This window comes from Ceratotherium simum, chromosome 36 (assembly GCF_057802395.1).
Source record: "Ceratotherium simum simum isolate JZ-2026a chromosome 36, ASM5780239v1, whole genome shotgun sequence".
NCBI classification, from domain to species: domain Eukaryota; kingdom Metazoa; phylum Chordata; class Mammalia; order Perissodactyla; family Rhinocerotidae; genus Ceratotherium; species Ceratotherium simum.
In genome coordinates, this window is record NC_141935.1 from 26,956,152 (window position 1) to 26,970,368 (window position 14,217).

Consider the following 14,217-nt stretch of genomic DNA (forward strand, 5'->3'; position numbering starts at 1 on the left):
GGGTGGTTATTTCCAGCTATAGGTAAGGAAACTGAGGCTTGAGAGAGATTGAGTGACTTGTCCGAGGCTGTGGCTAGAGCATTGGTGGCCCCAGGGTGGGCACCGAGGCCGTTGGCTTCCACGGCTCAAGCTCACGGCTGCTGCACCGTCCTCTCTCCCTGGATGCACTTCCTGAAATCTAGTGATGGAGGCCATGTGTTTTCAGTGGAAGAGAATGGGCAGAAAAAGGGGAACATTCTCTAGTCTATAAAAAATATTTTCTGTGGGTATACCCTTCTAGATTTCTTCAGGCTGTACGTTACCTATGGAATGTGTGTGATAAATCAGCTAAAGATAAAAGATAGTGTGATAAAGATAGTGTGACCTTGGACAAAACACCCAACACCCTTGGGCCTCCATTTCCTAAGTTATAAAATGATGGTTCGAGGCTTTGATGAGTGGTGCGTAGATCCGCACCCGGGATTCAAACCCCACCAACCCCGGGCTGCCATAGCGGAGCACGTGAACTTAAGCGCTACGCCACTGGGCCAGGCCCTCATTAAATCTTTTTCATAGCGTGATTTAGGATATTTATTGTGAAAATTTGATCATACATAAAAGTAGAGGTATGATGAAGCCCACGTACCCATCCCCACCTTCAATAATTTTCAGTATTATCAGTGCCAAAATAGTTTCCTCTACCCCCCACCCCTTATGGAATAATTTAGAACAAATTCCAAGCATCATGTTACTTTAATCTCAAATACTTCAGTTTATGTCTCAAAAAGGACTTCTTAATATGCCACAATGTCATTATTATATTGAACGCAAATAGAATTCGTTGTTTAGTATTAGCTAGTAGCTGGTCTATTGTCAGAACTCTCTGATACCCTAGACTGGAAGTTAGGTCCAATCTAACACATGATTCGATTCATGCTCAATTCTCTTTTCTCTTTTCCCAGGGGTTGGGGTAACACATGTATGTGGTGGGCAGTGTGTGTCTTTCTAATCCCCCACATCAGGAGGCCCATTATGTCTGCTTTTCTCAATTGTGTTGAAGCTGTGAATGATTCTCGGATTCGGCGATGGCAGCTTGATCCCTTCTTTGCAGATTTTTCAATTGACCTTTTCTCTTACGGGTTTCCCATCCATTTGCCATTCATTAAGTGAACCATTAGGGATTGCAAAATGAATTCATTAGGGATTGGAAAATAGTGATTTTCTAATTCTGTCATTGCTTTTGCACTTTTTGGCTGCAATTTTTTTATATTGAAAACTTTTCTTTATTTGCTATTTATTTTTATTATTATTATTTTGTTGTGAGGAAGATTGGCCCTGAGCTGACATCCTTGCCGATCCTCCTCTTTTTGCTGAGGAAGACTGGCCCTGGGCTAACATCCATGCCCATCTTCCTCCACTTTATAGGGGATGCCACCACAGCATGGCCTGACAAGCGGTGCATTGGTGCACGCCTCGGATCTGAACCCGGGCTGTCAGCAGCGGAGCGCATGCACTTAACTGCTACACCACGGGGCCAGCCCCACTATGTATGTTTTATTAGCCTGAAATACCGTTCATACTGGACAGGCAGGAGACATGCTTCATTGATTTCCTGTTAATTCTCTGTTTTCAGTGATGGCTGGTACCCTAGCATTGTCCAGTGATATCTACTGTTTTACTTTTCTTATCCTTTTTCATATATTCAGTATGTTTAAGTCAATTGTGTTATTATTCTTTCAATAGTAGCATGACTTTTAATGGCTGTATAATTAGCTGTCATGTATCTTAAACCACCTTTTTTTTTTTTAACCTATGTCTTTATTGTTGGACATTTTCGTTTCAACTTTTTTTTGCTATCAACAGTCCATTTATTATAGAACCAGGAACTGTGCTGAGCACTTTACATGCATTATCTCATTTACTCTTCACAATAACCCCGTGTTGCATCACTCTTTGAATATACCTCTGAAGGTTTACCTAGAATGGATTTTCCAAAGTTGAATTTTTGGGTCAAGGGGTGAATATTTTTAAGACCACGGACTCGTTGCCAAATTGCCAAAAAAGGCTTTCTCTGTCAATGCTGATGCCCACTTCTGGGTTTCGGGCTACCTTGAGTCCAGGTTGAGGGATATTGGAGGAAAAACATGGGTAAACCCACTGCTGGTTTGGTGGTCCTTTGAATTCTCATCTTCTCCCAGTCCTGCTGCTGCTCTGATACATCCTCAGGACTCACTTAGCTGCCTCGTGCAATCGTCCAGGTGTGGCATCACCGCTGCCACACTCTGTTACTTGCTGCAGTCATGGAAGCCTGCCCCGTTTCCCGGGGATGAGTGTGCGTGGACTGGGTGAGATTGCAGGAGTGAATAGAGGACCACTTGAGAGAAGAAGCCGCGGGATGAGTGGGAAGCACTCACACGTTGACGCGTTGAGTAGGGAAGCCAGTAAAGAGAGACAATGGCCAGTGAGGTGGAGAAAACGGGGGCGGGGGGCGGTCATGAAGATGAGAGGACACTGTTTTACAGAGTAAGAGTGAGTCAACAGTGAAAATTTTTGAGGGGTTAAGAAATTGAGTGAGATGAGGACAGAAATTTTATTCTACTGTGTTGGCTACCAGTTTCTGTTGCATTGTGGGGACGAAGTCAAATTCAACTTCCAAGTTAGACTTCTCCAATCAGAGTGGCTGAGCCAGGAGTGAGGGGCTGGAGGGAGCTGGTGTAGGCGATTCTGGCTGGTCGTTTTGTCGTGGAAGGAAACTGAGAAATGGGGCCGTGCCTGGGGGTGAGGAGTGGTGTGGGCTCAAGGGAGATTATTTTTAATGAAGCATGTTTTGTGTGATTCTGGAAATGTCCAGTAAAGAAGGAAATGTTCATGATTCAGGAGAGAGAGAGAAGGACCAGTTACAGAGGTGAAGTCCTGAGCATGTAACAAGGAATTTGATCCCAACACACGGGGAAGAGCTTGCTTGCTCTTGTCTGGAGCAGGGCCTGTGTCCTCTGCGAGGAGGAAGGCAGAGAAGGTGCAGGGGTGGGCGTTTTGTGTATCTGCAGTTTGTCCTGGATTCTTCCATTGTCTCAATAAAGTATTTGAGAAGATCATCATCTCATCATTGAAAGAGTGGGATAAGGGGGGAGAAGGTGTATAAAGTTGTACTGGTGACTGGAAGCTCAGATGAGAATGCAGAGCAGAGTTGGGCTTAATGAGGTTTACGTCATGATCTTCAAGTGAACACAGGCCACACGTGTGTCTCTTTGTCACAGTGTTGAGGTGCTCAGGTGCAGGCAAAGAGAAGATGGATGGCTAGACGGGAACGAGTTGTGGTTTTACCAGGCCGACATGATGGAGGGAGGGGGCCGAGGGAGCTGAAGTGTTCAGGGATTTGATTGTAGTGGTGGAACGTGGAATGCAGGCTCGTGAGGAAGGAACGATGGACCATGCCGCAGGGGTAGGAATGACTGATTCAAGGGCCGTGTGGAGGATGGAGATTTAGAGAGGGCTCTAGAGTAAGAGCTGAAAGGATAGAAGGTAGTGGCCAGGAATTAGATGTTCCTTCCGGCATTTGTACATATATTGATTCCTCTATGATCAAAAATTAGTTGATCACCTACTCTGTGCCAGGCCCTCCTTGAGGTCCTGGGTAAAAGGTGGTGACCGAATGGCAGAGTCTGCAAAAATGGCGCCTACATTCCATGGGGAGGAGACAGACCACAGACTCACATAAATTCCAGGGCCAAGCTCTCTGAAGAAGAGAGGGGAACGATGGGAAAAGTGACAGGTGTGCTGTGTTAGAAAGGTGGTCAGGAGGTGCTCTCGGTGGAGGTGACAACTGAGCAGAGACTTGAATGAAATGAAAGGGGGAGAGTCGTGCAGTCACTGGGGAAGAGCGTCCTAGTCGGAAGGCCGCGAGGGGACAGGGAGCTCAGAGTGTTTGAGGAGGAGAAGCCAGTAGGCGAGAGCAGAGTGAGGGAGGAGTGAGGGCAGGGGGTGGGGAGGGGCCTCCTTAGTCATGTGAGGAGTCTGATTTTACTCTGAGGGGACAGGTGGCCACTGGAGGGCTGGAGTCAACTGTGACATTGGGCTTGTGGAGGGGGTGCTGGTCTTGATAGTGACATGGGAGTGGGTCACTAGCAGCGGGGGAGGAAACACTGACTGGAGGCAAGGATTCAAGGTCTGGGATGAGTTGTCTCCCTGAGTCTCGGTGACAGTGATGACAGGAGTAGAGGTGGAAAATAGGGCAGTGGGGTCAGGAGGGAAGGATTTAGTGAATGGGGGGAGGGAATGACAAGAGGTTAGTGGATGGCGGAGAGGAGAGGGATGGCAGGTGATCCAGCTGGCGGTTTGGAAGGAGAACAAGTCGTTTGAAAGTGCTCCTGGGGAAGGAGGAAGTCACCCACCACTTCCTGTCCCTACGGCATATGGGATTTGACATAAATGTCTCCGTCTGGGTGGACTGAAGAGGAGGACTCAAGGGGCAGCCAGGTTCACACTGATGCAGGAGGTGAAGTTCCTTTCAGAGGGAGGTGAAGGCGGGGTCTCAACTGGGGAGATTTTGCCCCCAGGGGACATGTGGCAATGTCTGGAGATGTTTCTGGCTGTTACAGCTAGAGGTGGGAGGTTGTGCTGCTGGCATCTAGTGGGTAGAGGCCGGGGATGCTGCTGAACATCCTACAGTGCACAGGACAAGCCCCCACAACACAGAATCGTCTGGCCCGAGGTGTCAGTGGTGTTGTGACTGAGAAACCTGGATGAGGATTGAGGATTGAGGAGTGTTTGCTCATCAGAGAACTGAAGTCCTGGGGTTTATGCTTCCCTCTTGCCCACATTGTTCTGTGACCGCTTTTGATACTTTTTGGCTTGATATGCACATACACATTTACACACACACACACACACACAAGACCCTGTCTCCCTTATTTTCTCATACGCAATGTCTGAGTTGTAGGAAAGAACTAATTAGTTTTCTGGCTGTTTTCAGTCTTACCGTAAGATATGTAAAATGGCTATACTGTAATGATAATTAATCACTTGAGAATTGAGGGAAGCGGTTTGGTTTCCTAGGTGCTTGGCTCCAGTTAGGTGCAGACACACTTAAGTTCTGTAGGGAAAAAAAAAAAATCCTTTATTTCCCCTCAAAAAATGTCCTGGGAGGGGCTGGCCCGGTGGCGCAAGGGGTTGGGTGCACGCGCTGCACTGCGGTGGCCCGGGGTTCGCCGGTTCGGATCCCGAGCGTGCACCAATGCACTGCTTGTTAAGCCATGCTGTGGCAGCGTCCCATATAAAGTAGAGGAAGATGGGCACGGATGTTAGCCCAGGGCCAGTCTCCCTCAGCAAAAAAAGAGGAGGATTGGCATTGGATGTTAGCTCAGAGCTGGTCCTCCTCACAAGAAAAAAAAAATGTTCTGGGAGACTACAGAATGTTCTCTAGTGACCTAAAGGAATGGGGAAAACAGAGAGGCCTGTTTTGCTCTGCTTTGTCATTCACATATCAGAGGTAGATTTTGAAATTAGTTTTGTTTAACAAAGAAAGATAGGAAGAGGCACGAAAATCACATCCCTAGTGTCCTGACAGAATTGAACATTTATACATTTGAAATTTAGGTTTGTAACTGAAATATAGACCCGGGTCTGGTTTGCACAGCCCCAAGTTAAGGATACGTTTTACATTTTTAAACTAAAAACAAATTTACGTTAAAAACAAAACAAAAATAAAGAAGAATATGCAACAGAGACCTTCTGTGGCCCTCAAAGCCGAAAATATTTACTATTTGGCCCTTTATAGAAAAAGCCTGCTGACCCCTGGTCTAGACTGATATTTCATGTCCAGTTGTTTTTTTTTTTTTTTAAAAATTTTATTTATTTATTTTTTCCCCCAAAGCCCCAGTAGATAGCTGTATGTCATAGCTGCACATCCTTCTAGTTGCTGTACGTGGGACCCCGCCTCAGCATGGCCAGATGAGCGGTGCGTCGGTGCATGCCCGGGATCCGAACCCGGGCTGCCAGTAGCCGAGTGCGCACACTTAACCGCTAAGCCACGGGACCGGCCCTCATGTCCAGTTCTGACCATGATGCAAATGACTCTTTGTCACAGAATCATAGCTCTGTATTTATTCAGAAATCCTCAAAATGTTTATTGATGCTTCTTCTGCGCTGGTGGCCAGGTTTGCAGGATACATGCTGGCTGTTAGAGTGTATGTTTTAGTAAGGAGGGTAGACATTAAACAAATAATTGCACAATTAATTAATTACACAGGAAGAGCTATGAAAGGTGCCCAAAGAGTGTGGAAGGGGGTCACTAGAGGTTATTCTGGAAAATGATTTTCATCCAACTTTGAAGAATGAATCCGCTAATTAGAGGGAGGGCCAGGAGTAGGGTAAGAACTTGAGAGAACAGTGTGGCCCTGGAAGGGACCCTGGACATTTTCTGTTTCTTCTACTGCAGTTGATTAATGCAGGAACCAGCTAAGTAAAGGAGAGCGCGAGTGGTGTCAGAAATGGAGGATGGGGGCCAGCCCTGTGGCTTAGCGGTTAAGTGTGCACGCTCTGCTGCTGGCGGCCCGGGTTCGGATCCCGGGCGCACACCGACGCACCACTTCTTTGGCCATGCTGAGGCCGCGTCCCACATACAGCAACTAGAAGGATGTGCAGCTATGACATACAACTATCTACTGGGGCTTTGGGAGAAAAATAAATAAATAAAATTAAGAAATGGCGGAGGGACCAGACCTGTGGCTCTCAGCTCTGGCTGACGTGAGAACCGCTGGGTCACCAGTAACATCCTGATGCCCAATCCTGCTTCCTGTCACCCTCTTCTCCCCAGGGGAGTCGAGGAGCAGCCGGAGTTGAGACCCCCGGACTGGGTGGCCCGGGCCCTCTGGGGTCCTCAGCTGGTGTCCTCTCCTCCTTGTGCCTCTCTTCTCTTGTCTCTTGTAGGGAAATTGTAAAACACTGAGGTTGGGACCCACCCTAGAGTTATGGTTCTGAGGTGTGTGAGAACATTGTTTCTCTCTCTCACTTTGCTCTTCAGGTGACTTATTTTGCTGGCCAGCTCTCTTCCGTGCTCATAGTTGGCGCCTTTGCCTGCCTCCCTGTCTCCTCATTCCCTGGCCCTCTCCATCGCCATGCCTGAGACCGCGAATGTCCCAGACATGTCCTAGCCCACATGGTGGTCACTCGCTGCTTCCTCAGAGAGCCCTCAGCAGAGTCGACAAGAGAGGAAGGAAGATTACCAATGAAATCTAGGAGGCTGGGGTGCTGCTTCAGATGGAAGATGTGTGGCCCACAGCGGGGCGCATCCTCTTTTGGGGCAGGAGGTATTTTGGGGGAGGGAAGAGCAAACCAGAGCTACCCTTTCCCTTGTGGGGTCCCAGGCCTCAGACTGCAGTTTTCTGAGTTTGAGAGGCTGCTTCCGCGCCTGTCAGTAGCCTTGGCGACGGCCTTGCTCACTGGCTGTGTGCACCTGGCTTCTCTCCTCTGGAGAGTTCTGAGCCAGCTGATCTGCCCGCGCTCCCTCTAACGACTGTGTTTCCTCCGCAGGGCGAACTTTGCTGGAGAAGCTGTTCAGCCAGCAGGAGAACGGGCCCCCGGAAGAAGCGGAGAAGTTTTGCTCCCGGATCATCGCCATGGGTCTTCTGCTTCCTTTCAGTGACTGCTTCAGGGAGCCGTGTCGCCAGAATGCCCCCGCGAGTTCAGCGCCCTTTGACGTAAGTAGGAGAACTCACTCCTGTCCGTGAGGCAGGTTGCAGTCGAAATGGCAGCTGTGATGTGTGTCTGCCCAGTCACCCTGTAGTTTAAAATCCAACACGTGATGCAGGCCATCCTCCCCTCAGCTGCTGGGCAGCTCGGTGTGTCTGTTTCTACGCTTTCCTTTTGGACTAGGGTATTCATAAGTCTATTTGCCAAACCTCCTTTGCTGAACAGATGGCCACTCTGGATGGTTTTCTAGCCTGCTTTAATCAGTGATGACTGTAAAGTGGTCTGAGTCAGTATTTCTGACCTTTCTGGTCATAGATGTTCCTTCAGAAGCTGCTCCGTAGGGAAGAGGTTTGTCCCAGGGGGGCGCAGGTTTCCATGGGCCCTAGACGCTGTTTCAGTGTGCTCATAACTCCTCTGTGTGCTACATGTTGACACGAAGCAGCCTTGTCTGCTTTCTCCCCCAGCTCCCATTCACCCAGAGAGTTCCAGGGCTGAACAGTAGTTCCAAAGGTATGGTCATAACTCATAATGAGTATCAGCACAGCTGGCTTGTCATTTTCAAGCCAGAGTATTACTAATCTTTCTCAGGTATGTGGTCCATGTGTGACATTGGTTGTGATGGGTAGGCAGCTAAAACCCAGGTATAGAGGAATTCTCATGTATGAATTTCTTGTAAGAAAGTTGAAGGTCTGGTTAACTTACTTGTATGGAGCTCAGAACCTGGGAGGTAGAGTAATGGGTTCTTTTTTTTTTTAAATTTATTTATTTATTTATTTATTTATTTTTCCCCCAAAGCCCCAGTAGATAGTTGTATGTCATAGCTGCACATCCTTCTAGTTGCTGTATGTGGGACGCGGCCTCAGCATGGCCAGACAAGCGGTTCCTCGGTGCGCGCCCGGGATCCGAACCCTGGGCCGCCAGCAGCGGAGCGCGCGCACTTAACCGCTAAGCCACAGGGCCGGCCCGAGTAATGGGTTCTTATCCAGATGAGTTAGTTTCATTTGTTCCATTGCTTCTGAGTGCGCCCCCTTATTAGCCTCTTCAGTGTGTATGCTATTGATCAAGGATGGAAATAATGATGAGTTTGAAAGACAATGAAAATGAGCCCTGGCTGAGATTAAGATACGATCATCAATAACAAAATGTCTCTGTGTGCCTGTTTTTCTTCTTCCTCTTCTTTACCCACTACAACCTGTCGTCTTCCTGATCTCCCTTCAGTATGAGGAAAATAAATCACATGAAGTATTGTGAGATCTTCCTCCTTGTGCCAGTAGATTCCCCTGGATGTGCTGTGACTCATGAAGCTTAAAATTTGCTTATTCATTTATTTTTTAATGACATGATAGCCAATCACTGCCTGGTAGATCTTTTTCTCTGTGGGAAGAATCGGATAATTTAAATTTTTCCTCCCTTTTCCTTTGTCCTTTACGAGAGGTGTGTGTTATTATAGAGACAGAACCTGGGGACTGTGGAGGCCTAAAAGTGCTGTAGAGCTTTGTTCTAGAAGATATAACAATTTGCAAGCTGGAATTAAAATATGTGTGGGAGAAACAAAGGCAAATACGAGCCATGTCTAATGGTTGCTTTTTGGTTAAACTCTTCCCAAATTGACTGCATTTTCCTCTCTTAAAACTCAGAAGTAAACAGTCTTCTCAGTCAATAAATGTGGAGTTGGAATAAACTGAAAAGAATAGTTAATCCTATTTTTTTAATCACTGAACTGGCTGCTGCTTATCTCCACTCACTCCACCCTTGTGTAAGGGAGACTAGGGGCTCCTCCCAGCCTCGTCCTTCTGAAGGGCCACTGGGTGTGGCTTAGAGAGTAAAAAGCAAACTACGAATAAATAAAATCCTGTAATATTGTCTGAAGTAATTGCCTCGGAATGGGGCATTTCTTTCCCCAATGTCCTGTGATTGCATTTTCTTCTTACTTTATTCCTTGGCTCTGTACTTCCTCTCTACTTCCCCTGCCAAACTGAACACAAAACAAATACAAAATTACAGGTCCTCTAGTAAGAAACGTTAGCCAGGTACTTCAACAGCAGTTTAGGAACAGAAGGGTGCGTTCATTGTACGCATTGTCCAAGGGTCTTCTTCAAACCCAGAACAGGTAACAATACAGGAGTTGTGTAGATGAGGGATTAGTGAGGGAATGGGGAGGAATGCACTTATCTGTGGGGAGAGAAGTTTGTGATAATTAGTCTCTCTGCTGATTTCCAGAAAATCGCCGCTGGGAGGGTTTCTAACCAACAGTTCTCTTGAGGACAGTTGCCTTCGAGACAGAACACCCTGTGGGAATAAGCTCATGACTGGACTCTTCCCACCCTGATTCTGTGCCCTTCCCCGAGAGCACCCCGCCCTCCCCTCTCCTCTCACACATGGGGGTTAGAGCAACGGAGGTTTGATTTGATGCCATTGATGGATTCACCTATTTCAGTCTACCCTTTTGATTTAGTTCCAGGTTATTAATACATTTTTAGGGCCTAACATTTTGCTTTAGAAATGCTGTTCTGTGGCATTTTCTAAATATGAAAGAACTTCACATTTTCTCTCACATTTTAACTTAAAATTTCAAGAACGCTAAAAGGCAGAGAGCTTTGAGTGATCATGTTAATTCATTCACAAATGTTTACCAAATACATTCTACATGCCAGGCAGTGTTTTAGGCTCCAGAGATACGTCAATGAGCAAGAGAAATGAGATTCCTGTTTTCCTAAAATTTATATCATCTTCACGGTGGGGAGAGACAGATTAAAAAACAAAACAAAACAATAACATATGAAAGCATAGATAATGGATGTATATCAGATTCTAATATGTGTTATGAAGGAAAGAAAACCGAGTAATACGAGAGAGTGAATGGGGGTGGGGAAGGGTGAATCTGGAGGGATGCCTCGCTAAGCAGCCATGAGGTGAGGCTGGAGGGAAGGTCCTTCCAGGAAGCTCAAGTGGCAAGTGCAAAGGTCCTGGCCAGAGGGCAGTCCTGACCTAAGCAAGGCACAGCCTGAGGGCCTGTGTAGCTGAAGTTTCCTGAGATGAGGACAGAAAGGACTCAGGAGCCAGAATGTTCAGCGTCTTGAAAGCCATGGAAGGAATATGGATTTTTTTTTTGAGTTGGGAGCTTTTGGAAGGTTTTGTGCAGGGGAAGAACATATTTGTCCCATATTTCACCTGGATCACTCGGCCTGGTCTTTGGGTAATAGAGTGAGTGCAGGAGGCAGACGTAGAAGCAGGAGCACCGGGTGGGGTGTTGCATAGTTGAGTGAGGTGGTGGCGGGAGCTGGGGTCAGATGGTGGCCAGGGAGAGAGAGGAGAGTCAGTGGGTGTGGGATGGATTCGGGAAGTAGAGCTGGTGGGACTTCTGGTGGCTTAGACGTGGGGGAATGGAAAAAGGAAATCAAAGATGACTTCTCGGTTTTTGGTTTTAAGTAGCTGGGTGGGTGGCTGTGCTGTTTACAGTAGGGATGGAGAAATGGATCAATTTTAGGAGGAAAATATTGTAAGGACAGAACTGGTGCTCGTTGTATACTTTTCTTGAATAAAGTTCTGTTTATTTAGAAAATGAATACCTTGCATATTACCTGGCAAACATTAGCTTTTTTTTTTTGTGAGGAAGATCAGCCCTGTGCTAACATCTGCCAATCCTCCTCTTTTTTTTTTTTTTTTTTTTTTTTTGGCTGAGGAAGACTGGCCCTGGGCTAACATCCATGCCCATCTTCCTCTACTTTATGTGGGACACTGCCACAGCATGGCTTGCCAAGCGGTGTGTCGGTGTACGCCTGGGATCCGAACTGGCGAACCCCGGGCCACCGCAGTGGAGCGTGCGCACTTAACCGCTTGCGCCACTGGGCTGGCCCCAGCTTTTGCTTTTTGCTGGGTGGAATGTTATTGACTTTATTAGCTGATCAAAATTAGGGCCATGATACTCACAATTATTTCAGCCACCACAAGGAGAGACAACCCTCTTCATAGCCGTGTGTGTTCATAAAACAAAGGACGAATACGCTCCTGTAAGGGCCTATGAGCATTGTCCAGTATCTTTTTCCATTTCCGTTACTAATCTGGGACCTAGAAACTGTCACCTGACTTCTTATTCTCTGATAGTGTCATCACATTTGCCTTTTGCTTTTTTCGTTTGTTTGTTTCTGTTTATATTTCAAATAGAATTCTAAGCTGGAACAGTTCTAAAGCTAGCAAGAGAAACACACAGATAATACTACCACTTGCCGCTTGGTAGATTGTGTTGTTGAGTTGTAGGTCATGGTGTTTTTTTGTGGTCTGAGGGAAGACTTTTTTTTTCCTTTGGAAGCTGTTTTAGTCATTCTCTCAAGTGTAAGGAAAAATATCTCTCCTGAAATTTTTTTTTTTAATAATTTTTATTTATTTACTTTTTCCCGCAAAGCCCCAGTAGATAGTTGTATGTCATAGCTGCACATCCTTCTAGTTGCTGTATGTGGGATGTGGCCTCAGCATGGCCGGAGAAGCGGTGCGTCGGTGCATGCCCGGGATCCGAACCCCGGCCGCCAGCAGCGGAGCGCACGCACTCAACCGCTAAACCATGGGGCTGGCCCCTCTCCTGAAATTTTTACCATGGTTTCCAACTCCTTAGAAATAGCAAAACCATCACTTAGGACAACCATATAATCTGAAGTTTCGGGCCACTGCCCTGCTACCTGTGGACAAGGCAATGCCTGTCCTCAGCCTGTTGGCCGCCACAGGCCTGGGCTCATCGCCTGTTAGGTGTGGATGGAGGCCATTTTGCAAGAATAAGTCCCGTATGTGGTCCCTTAAGACTCCTTTTCCTTCGAATGCCTTTATTTATCTCGAGATCCCTTTTTCTGGGGCATATTCATCAGCAGCTGTTTTCCAGCCAACCACAATTATCTTACATAATTGTAGGTTATCCGTTAGCAGGCTCTTCTAGGATTTCTTCAATCATAACTATGTCAGATATCATGTCTTTTTACATCGCAAAAAATAAGCAAGTTTACTTGGCTCAAGGGTTTTGACAGGAGTGTACGGTGATACTGCTTAATCCTTTAGAACTGATCTTCAGTTGTCTTTCTAGTAGAATATTTTTGGATGCGTGTTTTGGGATTCTGACCTTTTTGAGTTTGGCGATCGGCTGATTTTGCCAAATATGTGGTGATCCCCGTTCTTACCAGAGGTGCAGGAGCTCCTTGGTGTGTATGTAAATGGACATAGGTTTGGATGTGTGTATTAGTGAGGCTAGAATTAAAGAGAAGGAAGACATGAACATTCAGGCCAAAAAGGAATAAAAAAGAAACATGATCTTGAACCTATTGAAAGATGTCATTGATCAATACCACCGGCAGCCACTACCAGAAAATGAATGAAATGTACTTGACTCACCAATAGCCAGAATGGAGATGTAAGTGAACACGTAGAAATGATTATTTGTTTTTTTTTTTTTTATAATTTTATTTATTTTTATTTTTTCCCCCAAAGCCCCAGTAGACAGTTGCATGTCACAGCTGCACATCCTTCCAGTTGCTGTATGTGGGATGCGGCCTCAGCATGGCCAGAGAAGCGGTGCATCGGTGCACGCCCAGGATCCGAACCCTGGCCGCCAGCAGTGGAGCGTGCACACTTAACCACTAAGCCATGGGGCCGGCCCTGATTATTTGTATTTGAAGTCTTTTTTTTTTCAGAGCAGGAAGAATACTGAAAATGTTCCTAGATGCTATTTCGTCAAACCCACACAGATTTCTTTCTGAGAAGCAGTAAAAACCATGACACATCTTTCAGCTCTAAGAAAATATACATACATATATATATTTTGCTGAATTTTTATTTTTGAAACATTATTGTGTACAATATTAACTCTCAAGGTTGTTATTAGTTTGAATGTGGTATTAAAATTACACTTAATTTTCAGACCAGCTTTTAAAATTATTGTAGCTGAATATTTCTTGTCCTTGCACGCTGTGCTCTAATCTAACATAGAAGTCGGTAGTAAAAGAGGAGACTTTATTTACGGAAATTCATTTTGTAGCTGTGTTTCACATCTCTTCCATTAGCCAGATAATCATTGTGTAAATCCATGATAAGGAGGGTAACAAAAGTAGACTGAAACTGTAATCCTTTCCCTCAGTTTTGCTCATTTACTTTTTTTTTAGTTTTAAGGTCTTAAAAAAAGTTGTTAAGTTACCACCTTCCCCCGGTTAAAGCCCAGCGAGGCTGCAGAGACAAGAGAGGCTCTGCCCTCGCCCTGCCCTCCCACTCTCTGTCCTCCGCAGGCCTGGGACTCCATGCTCTTGCGGAGCTGGTTCTGACGGGTATTTTAGGTTTGCTGATGCTGTTATCGACACTGCTGTCACCTTCTCGCTGTCACAGATGAGGATTCAGATATACAACTTCGCCCCTCCCCGTTCCTTCCGGTATAGTTAATATTACTATTCTAGTTTCCCTTTAATAATTCTTCTTTAAATAACACCCTTCAGATTGTTGTTGTTCTATCAATTTAAGATGCTATCTTCTGCCTCCCCGCCCACCTCCTAGATTACGCTGTTAGAGCCTCCACCTTCC

The 14,217-nt window shown here is 46.1% G+C and overlaps 1 protein-coding gene across 2 annotated transcripts in view; it reads left to right on the forward strand.

The window, feature by feature from the left end:
- FMN2 (formin 2) overlaps nt 1-14,217 on the forward strand; it is a 346,386-nt gene that overhangs the window by 20,640 nt on the left and 311,529 nt on the right. For both annotated transcript variants that reach the window (XM_087424460.1, XM_087424461.1), the window contains exon 2: nt 7,510-7,676. In XM_087424460.1, the coding sequence (XP_087280586.1) occupies nt 7,510-7,676 (167 nt within the window). The remainder of the gene's footprint in view (nt 1-7,509; nt 7,677-14,217) is intronic.